Source organism: Podarcis muralis, chromosome 4, assembly GCF_964188315.1.
Source record: "Podarcis muralis chromosome 4, rPodMur119.hap1.1, whole genome shotgun sequence".
Lineage (NCBI taxonomy): Eukaryota > Metazoa > Chordata > Lepidosauria > Squamata > Lacertidae > Podarcis > Podarcis muralis.
In genome coordinates this window covers 40076035-40088465 of record NC_135658.1, presented here as the reverse complement: position 1 = coordinate 40088465, position 12431 = coordinate 40076035, and the positions used below count along the sequence as shown (strand labels likewise).

The window sequence follows — 12431 nt, the reverse complement described above, 5'->3', positions numbered from 1 at the left end:
CTTTGCCTCTAATACTGTATCCCTTCTCTCTCTCTCTCTCTCTCTCCCGTCTTTCCCAGTCAGCTGCTGGAAACCAGCACCAGAGAGGTTCAACGGCCTCTGGGATATGGACTCGAGGTTCCCTCCCGTGCTTCCTGTTTACCCACCATGTGAAATGCAGCAGGAATGTTTCCTGGAAATGTCCTGCCTCTGTATGCAACCAGATTCCAGCCCCCAGCCAGTCTCCCCTCCCTCCCCTCCCTCAGCAGGGGGAGGTCTGAACATTTCCCCCTGCTGCTGCCTCCCTGATTCCAGGCACGGTGTCAACAGGGAAGCAGCAGCAAGAAGGCGACCTGTCAGCAAATGCAAATAGCCCCCTCCCCTTCCTAACCCCCAACAGATACACACGCCCTACATAACCCACTGCAGCTACTCCCCCAAAGGATGAGGCTTCACTGCGTGGCTTGCTTGTTCATTTCCTGCCTGTATATTTCAGCGATCGCTCTCTCTGAAGCTAGGACATGTAAGTAAAATCAGTTGGATTCCCAACTTTAGTTAAAAGTTCGTTTTTGTTTGCTTTCCCAGTGGAACTCAGAATTGTGTCCCGGTGCCCTCTTGCTCCAGCTGGGTGCTTGTAGTGTCTAATGACAATTGCAAAACCGTTCTAAAAACAAAAAGGGTGCGAAGCATGTATCTTTGCATCAACAAATTTCTGCAATAGTAGAGATGCAGCACATTCTCTTTGTGTGTTTACTCAGGAGTAAATCCCATTGAGTTCAAGGAAATTTGCTCTCCAGAATGTGTGCGGAGGACAACTGTAAACTTGATTTGGCTCATTTGTATCAGGTATGGCTGAGAGATGCTGATTTTGATTGTAAAGAGCTGCTCTTGTTGGAAAAGTGACCCTGTTCTGCTCAAATAAATCCCCATCCCCCATCCTGAAGCAATCAGTTTTTGTGCAAAGCAGAGCTAAGGACTAGGAAGCAATCAATGTGCTGAAGAAGTAATTAGTAATACTGACAAATAAACATGTTTTCCACTACTGCAAAATAATGAGGTCACTTAAAAAACAATGCTGTGCTGCTGAATGTTTATGCAATATCTGACACAGGATAATAACAAAAAATAATAATGTTTCTTTTTCTGATCAAGAGTCAGTTCTCTTTTTGTCCGAGTTTTTGGCAGTATTCTTTCACCATTACATTCTTGGTTTTCTTTCTTTCTTTCTTTCTTTTTTGAAGTACTGTGCTTTTTCTATCACAAAGAGGTATACTATAGTAGCCTGTCACCTTAAACCATAGGTTAAATTAAAACAAATTATGTTTTAATGTGAACAAGCAGCGTGCTGTTGCATGCTGCTCAAAAGTTCCCATGATGCTCCTAACACATGCACACACCACACCACACTGTGGACTCAGATTATGGGTTGTTTCTAAGCAAACCATGATGGATTTGTAAGGTTTTTTTCTTGGTGCAGAAGCAGAGGAGGACTCCACAGGAACTTTTCAGCAGTATGCAACAGCACACCGCTCATTCACAATAAACCATAGTTTGTTTTAAACTATGGCACAATGGGGGGGGGGCGGCAAAAAGTTGCTGAGGGCAAAAAGGAAAGGCATTTTCATAGCCTATGACCACAATGCCCATTAGCCTAATGTAGGAGAATGAGGAGAGATTTGTTATCCATGGTAAATGTGTTTAGGATTGCTTGTTCAAAATGTCAGAAATATTAGCTTTCAAGTAACACAGAATTTACCTCTGCTTTCAACGTTGGTATCCAAAACTAAGACTTGAAATTAAATTTAAAGAATGATGTTACAGTACATAGCTAGGAAAGCTGGGGGGGGGTTAAGATAGCAGAAAAGTTTTATTATTTTTATTGTAGAAGTCTGACAAGTTTTATTAGAACGGCTGCATCTCACAGCGATCTATGGGAAAACACTTTTATTTGATGGACATTTTGATTGGAATTGCTTTCATTCAGAAATGATATGCTGTACATAGAAAAGTTTTTTCAAAGTTATAAATCTTAATAGATTTGCTTTCCTGGATATATTACTTCTGGCAGAATACAGAAACATATTTTCAACAAATTAAACAAAGACAAGGATCCAACAAGCAAATGGCAACTGACTTTTATAACGCAGAAAGCAACTTGTGCAAAACTTACAATTGTATTAGTAGAACTGAGATATATCCTGAAAGTGCAGTGTATGCCATGCTGCTGTAAAAAAATGTTTTTGCCTCAAAAGATCTGCATTGGAAGGAAAGTTATTTGTAACTCAAAGTATTCAGTTACAGATGGGTAGCCGTGTTGGTCTGCCATAGTCAAAACAAAACAAAATTCCTTCCAGTAGCACCTTAAAGACCAACTAAGTTAGTTCTTGGTATGAGCTTTCGTGTGCATGCACACTTCTTCAGATACACCAATGATGCACACTTCTTCAGATACACACTTCTTCAGATACAGGTGGTGTATCTGAAGAAGTGTGCATGCACACGAAAGCTCATACCAAGAACTAACTTAGTTGGTCTTTAAGGTGCTACTGGAAGGAATTTTGTTTTGTTTCAAAGTATTCAATGATTTGAACATGGGGCTAATACAATGTTTCACTTTTACTTTTGTTTTATTGAACTATGAAGTCCATATCCTTTGGAAGCCAATAGCAAGTGCCCTGTTGACTTGAGAAAGATGGCTAGGTCAAACAGGTGGCGAGGAGTACCTCTGATCAATTTCAGCTGTTCCTGGACAGGGATAACTTGTATCCACAGCAGTTCAGGCATTGGTGACGTCAGAGATCGATTACTGGTTGCTCTGGTCTCTCCAGCTAGCTCAGAGTGCAGCAGTCAAGACTCCTGACTAGAACAACCTGTCATCAGCATATAATGTTGCTGAAATGACTGCACTGGCTGCCACTGTGCTACTAGGCCAGGTTGAGGTCTTGCTGATACTGAAGTTGTACAGTGGTACCTCGGGTTAAGTACTTAATTCGTTCTGGAGGTCCGTACTTAACCTGAAACTGTTCTTAACCTGAAGCACCACTTTAGCTAATGGGGCCTCCTGCTGCTGTTGCGTCACCGGAGCACGATTTCTGTTCTCATCCTGAAGCAAAGTTCTTAACCTGAAGCACTATTTCTGGGTTAGCGGAGTCTGTAACCTGAAGCGTATGGAACCTGAAGCGTATGGAACCTGAGGTACCACTGTACACAATTTGGGACCAGCGTATTTGAGGGACTCCCTTATTTCCTGTGTACCAGGCATTCCAGGACTGGACTTCAACTTGCACCAGCCCCAACCAGCATAGCAAAAGGTCAGGGATGATGGGAGTTGTAGTTCAGCAACATCTGGAGAGCTCAAGTTTCCCATCCCTTCTTAGACCCTTGTTAGAACTTTCTTATTCTCTTTCTTTCTTATTGCCCTCTTGTTGTCCACACTATTGAAGATGCTATACAATGGTACCTCGGTTTAAAAACAGCCCTGTTTACGAACTATTCGGTTTACGAACTCCGCAAAACCAGAAGTAGTGTCCCAGTTTGTGAACTTTACCTCGGTCTAAGAACAGAAGCCGGATGGTGGAAGGGCACCGGCGGCAGGAGGCTTCATTAGGGAAATCACGCCTCAGTTTAAGAACGGTTTTGGTTTAAGAACTGACTTCCAGAATGGATTGAGTTCATAAACCGAGGTACCACTGTACAGTTTTTTTCTGTATTTTGTATGTTCTTTCAAGACTCAAAATGTACCATTTTCTAGCATTTTCTATATTGAGCTGTATAGAAATTTTCCCAAATAGATAAGAAATTAATAAATATACTCTCTACTTTTGATTGGAAAGGGCCCAAATCTCATTTGATTTGCAGGCCTCACTGCATTGCAGTGGAGCACTTCTAAATGGGTCAGTTTCCTTTCACTTGAATCGAAACATATGACCTACATGCAAGAAGATTTCTTCTTTCCCTGACAGTAAAAGCCTTATTCATGACTCACTTTTCAGTGACTTTCAACTCCTAAAGCCCAAGCCAGTGCTTTTTTTTCTGGGAAAAAAGGTGGGAGGGCTCACTACAAGTTTGTTTGTTTGTTTGTTTGTTGTGGGCCAGTCACAATGCCATACACATACAGTAATGGCTAGATGTACGATGTGATTAATAAGCTCAAGCAGACAGTGATCTGGATTAGAAATGGCAACAACTTTATTGATTTTTGGCTCAGGCATTGGGGGTATATCAGTTCCAGCCCCCGCAGGACCCCCCCTTCAAATTATTTATTTAATTTAAAAAAGTTAAGGGAACTCAGCTCCCCTGAGTTCCTGCTCAACCCCCCCCCACCAGCCCAAACCAAATCTTATTTGCTCAGAAGGTGTCCCACTGAAATAGGGTTTTTAAAAATTTTTTTAGAAATGCAGCCTTGTTTATCCAAATTGCTGTCCTTGTCTATTATCTTAATAATGCTCCAGATTATGGAGAAATGCTCTGAACCATTCGGACTAGCAAAATTGATTTTTAAAAATACCTTTTCAGCAGCAGTTGCTGTATATCCTACAGCTGTGTATCCTAACATACAGTGATACCTCGGGTTACATATGCTTCAGGTTACAGACTCCGCTAACCCAGAAATAGTACCTCGGGTTAAGAACTTTGCTTCAGGATGAGAACAGAAATCGTACTCCAGCGGCGCGGCAGCAGCAGGAGGCCACATTAGCTAAAGTGGCGCTTCAGGTTAAGAACAGTTTCAGGTTAAGAACGGACCTCTGGAACGAATTAAGTACTTAACCTGAGGTACCACTGTATATATTTTTTGTTCCTTAAGTAACCAAAACAGCACCATTCACAGCAGTGTTCAGAGAAACCCAAGCTTCGCAGAAGTTTTAAAAAAATACAGAGGGAGGAAGTATAACCAGGAAGATGAGACACCCCAAAACAGCTCAAAGCAGTCTTTACATTCTAAGTGGCCACGGGATGCTGAGTGTTTGTTGTGGGATGGGGAATATAAAACCAGGCAGTAGTGGTGGGATGGTGTGTCTTTGGGAAAGTCATGTCTGGTACCCTGAATAGGAGCACTCCATAACTATCTATTGTAGGCCCACTTGTATGATATATTGCTGCATGTTCCCTCTGTCAGGAATATAAGATCATAGTGCTTGAAGAAGTGCTAGTGGCATTGAAGTTATGCTACACCCTCCCCAGGAAGGCTCAACAGATCATTTTATTACTTAGTTTTAGGTGGCAGGGTTTCTTTCTTTCTTAGTAAACACTGGTGTGCACATTTTGCTGGTGCTATATTATAAGTCATGTAATTATATCCTACAGATATAAGCACATTCATTTACTAATATTATAACTTTTTAAAAATTTGTAAAATATCTTGAGTTCCAGTCTAAAAAACCATACAAAGAAGGGTCTACTAAAATTTACATAGGGCTATGGAAGTTTTTTACTAGTCGCCTTCCTGCCTATTCACTACTTGGATTTTAATCACAGGACGGTATTAACAAGGCAAAAATATGGAAAGAATGCACAGTTCCAGATAATCCCACATTACAGACACAACTATGGAATGGTCTTGCTGTGCAGTTGTACAGGCACAAATCTGCTGTTTTTGTATTTGCCAATGTAGTTTTTTTCTTTACTCAGTTGTGTCTCAGGTATACAAAGGCTATTTCAATATTTTGTTCATTTTACCCAGTCACCTAGTTAGAAATGTCCAATCTTCTTAACCCTTCTCACATATACATATCAATACCCACAGACCAGTCCAGTCCAAGCCAGTAGGAAGAAGTTGAGCCTAGTTTAGCTGGAGTATCTTTGTTCTCTCCCTAGAGTGCTTTGCATGCCAATCAGTCTCTGCTGTCATGGGCCTCTTTTATACATCCCTGCCCAGTATGTGGGAAACTGAGCTTGTTCATTCCTGCTGCACAGGCTTCATTGCTTGCAGATTCCCTCTAAAACAGCTTATTTAAGTATTCTTAAAGTTATCCTCTCTATCATTTTGACATATAACTAACACAAGCAACTGTTCAGTGACAATCCATTGGTAGAGTAGGTGGGTAGGTGGATAAACTTGCTGCAGAGGGGCAGCTGATCAGCTTCCCCATTCCATGCCATTTTCTGTCTGTCACTTAATAGTCTGTGGCTGCTAAGCAGTTCAGTGCTCATTGGGCTGTTTTGTTTTTAAGGGGTGGGATGATCCTTATTTTCCCCAATTTGATACCACTCTCATAGTTTTCAGTGGCTGGTCTTTTGGCTCCTTTTCTGCTGGTGCTCAGCCCCCTGTGTTTACTATTAGAGGGGATTGCAAATGAAAGGCGGTGCTCAAAACCAGAGTACTACCTTTCCTTATGTATACTGTAGATCAGTGTTCCCCAACCTTGGGGCCTTCAGCTGTTTTTGGACTACAATTCCCATCATCCTTGACCACTGGTCTTGCTAGCGAGGGATGACGGGAGTTGTAGTCCAAAAACAGCTGGAGGCCCAAGGTTGGGGAACACTGCTGTAGATGGTTGCCGAATCACCAGGCTAAACCAACTATCCCCTGCCTGGTTTGTTCCCCCAGCCTGAGCCAGGGGAAACTCAAGAGTGGCTATTTTTTTCACAGTAGTCACATCCACACCATACCCTTCAAGAACTCTTATACCACTTTAATAGTCATGGTTTTCCCCAAAGAACCCTGGGAACTGTAGTGCTAACCCCCAGGCCTACATATCCTTGTGCCCTTGAAAAACTACAGTTCCCAAGATTCTCCATGACTGTTAGTGTGGCATGGATGTGGCCAGTGTTCTCTCTTATGTGGATGCACATCACATGAGGAGCCTGGTCACCATGATACTTTCTGTATGAAATGACAGGTTATAGGTGCTGGAAACTTGCTAGGCTGTTGGGCCCCACCTCCCTGTTCCCACCCACACTGTTCATTTAAAGCACATGCCTTTCCTCAGAGAACCATGGAAACTATAGTTTAGCCTTTACAGAGCTACAATTCTCAGCATCTCTAACAAACTACAGTTACCAGTACACTTTGGTGCTTTAAATGTATGGTGTCTGTTCCATTGAGAATGTATGGAGTGTTCCTGCTTGCTGCTGTCCTGAAAGGCATCTTCAGGTCTACTTAGTTTCACGTCTAACTGACTGGAAACAAGAATTCTGTAGCCATGTGAAATTGACTAGACCAGAAACTGGCTGCTTCTCTGGAAGATTTTCCAATCTTCATAGCACTCCATAGGTTCATTCTTCATTATCCCAGCTGGCTTTATCAGGAATTTGTCGTGTTCTTAATATGTTTATCAAGTTCTCAATGGGTTAGGATTTTTAGCACACACACACACAAAACAAAGCAATGCTGACATTTAATTAGTTATACTGCTTTAATAGTGGTCCACGTGGCCACCAAAATCTTAACTTTAAATCTTTGTTATAATCTAAGACATTGCTTGGTTGCACAGCAGAGCCTCTTACACGCAAAATGCTTGTTGTTGTTTTTTAAGTTTTATCTGAGCATCATGCATCAGAGTTTCTTGCCAGAAAACGTCGAGCAAACTCCTTTATGGAAGAAAGCAAGAAGGGGAATTTGGAGCGGGAGTGCATTGAAGAATACTGCAACAAGGAAGAAGCCAGAGAGGTCTTTGAAAATAACCCTGAAACGGTAAGAGCTCTTAAGACTATGGACAGTTTCCAGTTACTAAGGGTGGCAAGTAGTCTTGGTAGAGCATAGCCTGCTTCTGTGATTTATAGAATCATATAATTGTAGAATTGAAAGGGACCCTGAGGGTTGTCTAGTCCAACCCCCTGCAAGCAGGAATCTAAACTGAAGCATCCACAACAGATGGCCATCCAATCTCTGCTTCAAAACCTCCAGTGAAGCAATGCCCACCACCTTCCGAAGGAGTATGTTCCACTGCTGAACAACTCTTACCATCAGAAAGTTCTTCCTGATGGGGAGTCGGAATCTCCTTTCTTATAACATGAAACCGTTGGTTTCCAGAGCAGGAGTAAACAAGCGTGCTCCATCTTCCATGTGACAGTCCTTTACACATTTGAAGATGGCTATCACATCTTCTCTCAGTCTTCTCTTTTCCAGGTTAAACATACCCAACTCCCTCAACCGTTCCTCATAGGGCTTGGTTTCCAGACCTTTGATCATCTTGGTCACTCTCTTCTGCAAACATTCAAAACATGTCAATATCCTTCTTAAAATGGGCTGCCCAGAACTGGACACAGTACTCGAGGTGTGGTGTGACCAAGGCAGAACGTTTATTTATTTATTTCAACAATTTGTACACCAGTTAATCACAGTTGTCTCTAACTGGTGTACAATAAGACTAAAAATGAGTTACCGGTAATACTATAAAATTAGAATTCAATTCAGTAAGCCTTCAGTAAGCATTTGATAAGCACTGGAAGTTTAACATGGAGGGGAAATATCTGACCTTAACTGGAAGGGAGTCCCACAAAATTGAGCCCACAATAGTGCATGTGTGGCTCCTGATGGATATGAGCCATGTATCCAAGCCACAGGGGACCACTAACAGTGACTCCCCAAAATACCTTGGTGACAGCGCAGGACATTCTGAGGTATGCTGTTCCCAAGTTGTTAAGGGTCTTGTAAATTAATGCAAGAAACTTGAACCAAGCCTGGTGGTGTAAGGGCAGCCAGTAACATTCCCTTCTAATGTTCAATATGTGTACATACACTTATTTTACATCTATCATTAAGCACATATTTATACACTATTCTGAATTTTCCAGCAAACCTAAATACTAGGAGCCTTTGTTTAGGGTTTGAATAGTATATCCAAATCCTATGTACACTTTCACATCATTCAGCAAGTGACGGTATATGGGATTTCTCCATATTATGGCTTTAGTTCAGATTTATACTGCTCTTTATAAGGCTCTTGTGTCATTTAATTATTGCTCACATTTCATCTTCACTCCTGTTTCACTTTGATAGAGAAGGACCATGCAACAGAGCTCTTATCAGCTCTTGTTATTGAAGTTTTAATTTGCTGGAAGCTGCCCATATATATATGAATGATGATGATGATGTCAGGTGGCCCTTAGCACTCAACCATGATTTCAGACTATACAGAGTATACATTGATGTCTTTAAGGTGTGACCTTAAAATTATGGAACCTCCGGGTTCTAGAGTGACCAAGCAAAGATGCACCTATCTCGTTCTTTGAAATCACAAATGAGATTGAATAGTGAGCTCAGTTACAGGTTCTTAGCCACATCATTAGAAAGGATAACCTGATCTCAGTTTGTTAGTTCCTCAAGAAGTCTTTTCAAAGTTAGGCTGCTTTGCCACACTTTACTTAATAAATATTTTGTGAGTTGCATTAAAAAACAATTTAATTAAACTATTAAGCAAGCGGCAAATACTAAAAATGGATAAAATCAATTTCTTTATGACCTATTACAGTTACAGCACAAGCAAATTTTAATTATCATCCTAAGCATTGCAAACAATTAAGCTGTTTCTCCTATCTGATTTACATTCTAATGGGATCTGTCTTTCTTCCTTTTTCTTTTTAAACACAGGATTATTTCTACCCCCGATATTTAGGTAAGTTTTGTTTTAAAAAGTGCAAATTTATTTACTTATTTAACATTTAGATGGCAAAAAAACCACATTTTTTCTTTAAAAGATTTTAGGAGAAAATTGGAAGGTGGCTGCAATGAAATGGTTTGCAGTCAGTGAGACCGCTTAATGTGATTATATTTGCAAAGCATAAAAGTACTCGTCTGTGTGGGCAGCATCTCCCATTATAGCTGCCCCACTGTGACACAATATGGGATGTTTTTCATTGAGAACAGGATGCACAGCACAGAACTGTTCTCTGTTAATGCCATATTTTCTTCAATCCAGCAAGGCTAGCATCTCCCTATGAGATCACCCACTGCCCTGCATTCTAGCTTCTGTCTGCAATAGCAATTATATGGAGAAAGAAACAGCATCTGAAAGTTTTCTTGGGAGCAATTACCGTATTTTTCGCACCATAGGGCACACCGGACCATAGGGCGCACCCAGTTTTTTGGGGGGGAAATAAAGGGGAAAAAATTATTTTTCCCCCAGGCGCAGGGCTGGGGCGGGGGAAGCTTGAGCTTCCCCTGACCCCAGCCCCCAAACAGGCAGCTCTCTGCAAGCCGTGGGAGCGCTCCCACTGCTTGCTGAGAGGTGTGCGAAGCCTGGACGCGCTGAGCTCAGCGCGTGCAGGCTTCAGCATTCAGGCAAGTCTCCGCAAGCAGCGGGAGCCCAGCGCTGGGCTCCCGCTGCTTGCGGAGAGGTGTGCGAAGCCTGGAGAGCGTGAGGGGTCGGTGCGCACTGACCCCTCTCACTCTCCAGGCTTCAGCGAAAGCCTGCATTCACACCATAGGACACACACACATTTCCCCTTCATTTTTGGAGGGGAAAAAGTGCGTCCTATGGTGAGAAAAATACGGTATGTCATTGAAAGATGACTAACTAAAGAGCTCGCCAAACGGCCTCGGTCCAGTATACCTGAAGGAGCGTCTCCACCCCCATTGTTCAGCCAAGACACTGAGGTCCAGCTCCAAGGGCCTTCTGGTGGTTCTATCACTGCAAAAAAGTGAGGTTACAGGGAACCAGGCAGAGGGCCTTCTCGGTAGTGGCACCCGCCCTGTGGAACACCCTCCCACCAGATGTCAAGGAAATAAACAATTATCTAACTTTTAGAAGACATCTGCAAGCAGGCTGGTTTAGGGAAGTTTTTAATGTTTGATATTTCATCATGTTTTTAATATTCTGTTGGGAGCTGCCCAGAATGGCTGAGGAGGCCTGGCAGGTGCAATACTCCCACCCACCCACACATGCTTTCCACATGCTTTTCCCATGTGGTGGCAATCAGATGGGAAAGATTCATGAAATGGGACCTACAAATTGAAATAGTTACCTTGGCAACTACCTTCCATATGAGTTTCATTGTGGTCATCAGAGTAAGCATTGCTTTGTGCCCCCCAAAAAGTAAGTATGCATCAGGCATAAATGGGGACATTTTTGTTGATTCCAAAACACCTTCCCCTGGAAACCTGGCTGACCTCTTTTCTCCCTGCCTTCTGCAAAAAAGGGGGGGAAAGCTGCTCTTTCAACAGGCCTTTGCTACTGGCAAAGTTTGATTATCGAGTGACATTCAGGCTGAAGGATATTGCTTTTTGTTGGTGTGATTTTAAATGGTTGTACTGTAACCTTAGCTGCCCTGGAGGTCACATTCCTGGGACAGAAGGGCAGGACCACTTATTTTTTGTCCAAATAAATAAAGCAGCAGCTTTGTGGCTGTGTCTCATCCCACAGTAGGTCTAGCAATGTGGGGATTGATCTAAAGGCATTGAGGGACATATGAAATGGCAGCAAGCCAGGTGTTGCTGTCTTTTGCTGCCTGATTCAATGAACAATTTGAAATAATCTTAGCTGGGACTTTCATGGGACTTGCTCCAAGGTAAATGCGTTTAGGATTGTTGCAATACTAGCCAGTTTTGGGGCTGTAATGGCTGATTACTCTGAGATTTCTCCTTTCCTTCCTTGTACAGCATATAGCACACTTTTTATGCTTGCGGAATCGTATTCCTTGTCTACACCCACCTTCTGTACCTGGGAGTGATTTGTCAGCTTTCTGTTGGTGGGCGCACTATAATGTTGTACAGTCTTGACATTTTTTTTTAAAAAAGAAAATAATAATAATGGTTTAATCATATTTAGCACATTTGGTATTTTGCTTTTTGCCAGAATCAGATTGCTATCAGTTGTGAAACCAGGCAGAAATAGTCAGATATGGAGTACCAAAACAATGTTACATAACTTTACCACTAAAGAGCAGTGCTTTTTTCTGGGAAAATAGGTGCCAGTACTTGCCATGAAGTTGTCACAGCAAGTGCCACACTTTTTAACAACAACAACAAAGAAGTGCTGGTACTGTGTACCCTGGAGTACCCTCTGGGGGAAAAAGCACTGCTAATGAGGATAATATTATTCAAGCTCTAGCAAAATATGCTACCCATCACTAGCTCTTATAGATTTCTAGCGCTTGAAGGAACTTAGTTTGAACATCTGGGTGGCCTTCATTTTCTTCCAGTCCTATGATCTCTTTTGTAATGAAAAAGAAATGTGCCTCTTCTGAGTCTGACAGGACTTCCGTCTGTGCCACAATTTCTAGGCACAGGTCCGTGATTTGTAGGCACAGGTCTGAGCATTGTTGATTTTTTGTCCTGCCCCTTTCCCCAGGTAAACCCATTTAGACCCATGCGCACAAATCACAGGCTTGTGCCTAGAAATCACAGCACAAGCAGAAGTGCAGATGAGCCCTGAGCTGGGCAAACAGCAAAACCATATGGTTCTACCATTTCACATTCAGTCTACAGGTGGAGGGTCAAGTTTTTTATTGTTACCTGTGCACATGAAAAGCCAGCATGGAAGGGGGAAGGCTACTTCAAACTCCTTTTGTAT

The 12431-nt window shown here is 42.2% G+C and overlaps 1 protein-coding gene across 1 annotated transcript in view; it reads left to right on the top strand.

The window, feature by feature from the left end:
* The first annotated feature begins 269 nt into the window (after positions 1–269).
* Positions 270–12431, top strand: part of PROS1 (protein S) — a 32657-nt gene continuing 20495 nt past the window's right edge. Inside the window, exons 1-3 of the mRNA XM_077927230.1 lie at positions 270–502; positions 7455–7612; positions 9512–9536. Of these exons, the coding sequence (XP_077783356.1) occupies positions 424–502; positions 7455–7612; positions 9512–9536 (262 nt within the window). The 5' untranslated portion in view covers positions 270–423. The remainder of the gene's footprint in view (positions 503–7454; positions 7613–9511; positions 9537–12431) is intronic.